A 1,860-nucleotide genomic window follows, 5' to 3' on the forward strand; every position below is an offset into this window, starting at 1 on the left:
GATGAATCCAAATTTAAAATGTGCACAACAGAAATGTCAAACATTCAAATCTACTTATATGACCAAACCACATTGAAGTTGAAATAGAGTTGAAAAATAAAATAAAATAAAATATATTATGGTTAAAATCAAGAATGTATTTATTTAGTTTACACAAATATGAGTAAATAACAGTAAAGCTAAAGCTATTGCTAAGTTGCTTTTAGCTGTTCCACATGCAGGACTCCTCACATGAAAAATGGTGCATTTCACTAACTGCCACATAAGCATTATACAGTCATCGATTTTTCACGTATCAAATACCTTGAGATACAACAAACATCTGTATCAATTGTACAGTGGTGCTATGGCTGCATCATTGCACGGCTGACAGATTGAGAGAACAGTGGAAAATGATGAGAGTATAAATACCATAGAACGGGCAATTTCTTTTACTCTTTAAGGAAGGTGTTCATGCACTTTTGTGGTGATGCCGTAAGTTCATTCACAGCCCATGGTTCCAAATACCCATATTCCATACTAACATCATATCTAGAACATTGTGTGTTGGTACTTACCAAAGCAGAACATCTGACGATACCGTGCGTAAGCTGCAGCTCCAATGGCGGCAACAATAATCAGCACAACAATCACGATGCCTGCGACCGCTCCTCCACTCAGGGTGTCTATTCAAGAGAAATCATGATTAATTACTTTGCAACAACTCTTCCATCACTGGCATTCACCCATTAAATGTGTGGCTTCGAGCATTATCTAATTAGTGGCAAGATTATGGTCACTTTCATAAACATATATCCCACATTAAGTTAACATAAATGTCAGTCAGTGCTAACTTGGCAAATTACAAAAGCAAAGCATTTTATCAACTACAACATGTAATAAAATTAAGGCTAAAGAACTTACTGCATTCATAGATGTAGACAGGAAGGCCAGAAAAAAAGAAAAGAACATAGAACCACATGCAAAATTTAATCATGCATTACACATTAAATTGTATGCCTTAAAAATTCACCTTTCTCTTGCTGATTCGCAGGTCTTCAAAACCATATTTATACCATATCATATTGTCCCTGTGAACTACAATTGCATAGTACAAAATCTATATAAATTTTCTGACGTGAGCACAGAAATTAAAGGATAGAACCTTGGAAGAAAGTATGTACAGCTAAAAGAAGACATGCTGCATTTGTTAGTCCATGACCAGAAAACATAAGGGAAGGTTAAGTAGTCCACTGCTCCTCCACATCGTAAAACACCAGGAGACCAGTTAGGTTTCTTTTATCTAATTCATGGACTTGTGGAGTAGCGAGTCAAGGATCTGTTAGAAAGTCAGTTAGTATCAAGATGATTAGTTCACATGAAGATTATTAGTGAAGTCAGCAGCAGGAAGTGTCCGAGAATGGCAGAAGTAATATTACGAGAGAACAAGGCAACTGGCTCGGCGAGTAGGGACGTTAGCACCCTGACTTACTTGACATCGTATCATCATCGAAAACAATACCTTCAGACACTGAATATTCTGTGGATGGATTTTTGTCATGGTCGCGAGTTTCTGAGTCACCATCTAAGGGAGAAACAAGACACACACTGAGGTTACATCACAATGAAAATACAGTGATGCAAAAACCATGATTTGGTACTAGAAGGCTTTTGGGAGAACAGAGGAAATGGCACAAGACCTATATTAACAGGGAGGTTTTCTTGACCCCAGAGAGAAATATTTTGATATGGAGTTAATGAACCCATATTTTAGAACCAACCACACTTGGTCTCCATAGCTCCCCTCCCCCAACCCTTGCCTTCTGTTCTGAGTGCCTGATCCCATCAATAGAAGTCTGTCACCTGTTTCTCAATGGTCAC

At 37.8% G+C, this 1,860-nt stretch overlaps 1 protein-coding gene across 12 annotated transcripts in view; it reads right to left on the minus strand.

Moving 5' to 3' along the window:
* The window catches only part of LOC119590818 (nectin-3-like protein), a 27,674-nt gene that overhangs the window by 15,196 nt on the left and 10,618 nt on the right, over window positions 1-1,860 (minus strand). For 7 of the 12 annotated variants that reach the window (XM_037939558.1, XM_037939561.1, XM_037939560.1 and 4 more), the window contains exons 8-9: window positions 1,472-1,564; window positions 558-665 (exon numbers count right to left, since the gene is read on the minus strand). In XM_037939558.1, the coding sequence (XP_037795486.1) occupies window positions 558-665; window positions 1,472-1,564 (201 nt within the window). The remainder of the gene's footprint in view (window positions 1-557; window positions 666-1,471; window positions 1,565-1,860) is intronic. The other 5 variants (XM_037939563.1, XM_037939569.1, XM_037939562.1 and 2 more) reach the window with 2 other exon arrangements.

The sequence above is a fragment of the Penaeus monodon genome, chromosome 27, assembly GCF_015228065.2.
Source record: "Penaeus monodon isolate SGIC_2016 chromosome 27, NSTDA_Pmon_1, whole genome shotgun sequence".
Lineage (NCBI taxonomy): Eukaryota > Metazoa > Arthropoda > Malacostraca > Decapoda > Penaeidae > Penaeus > Penaeus monodon.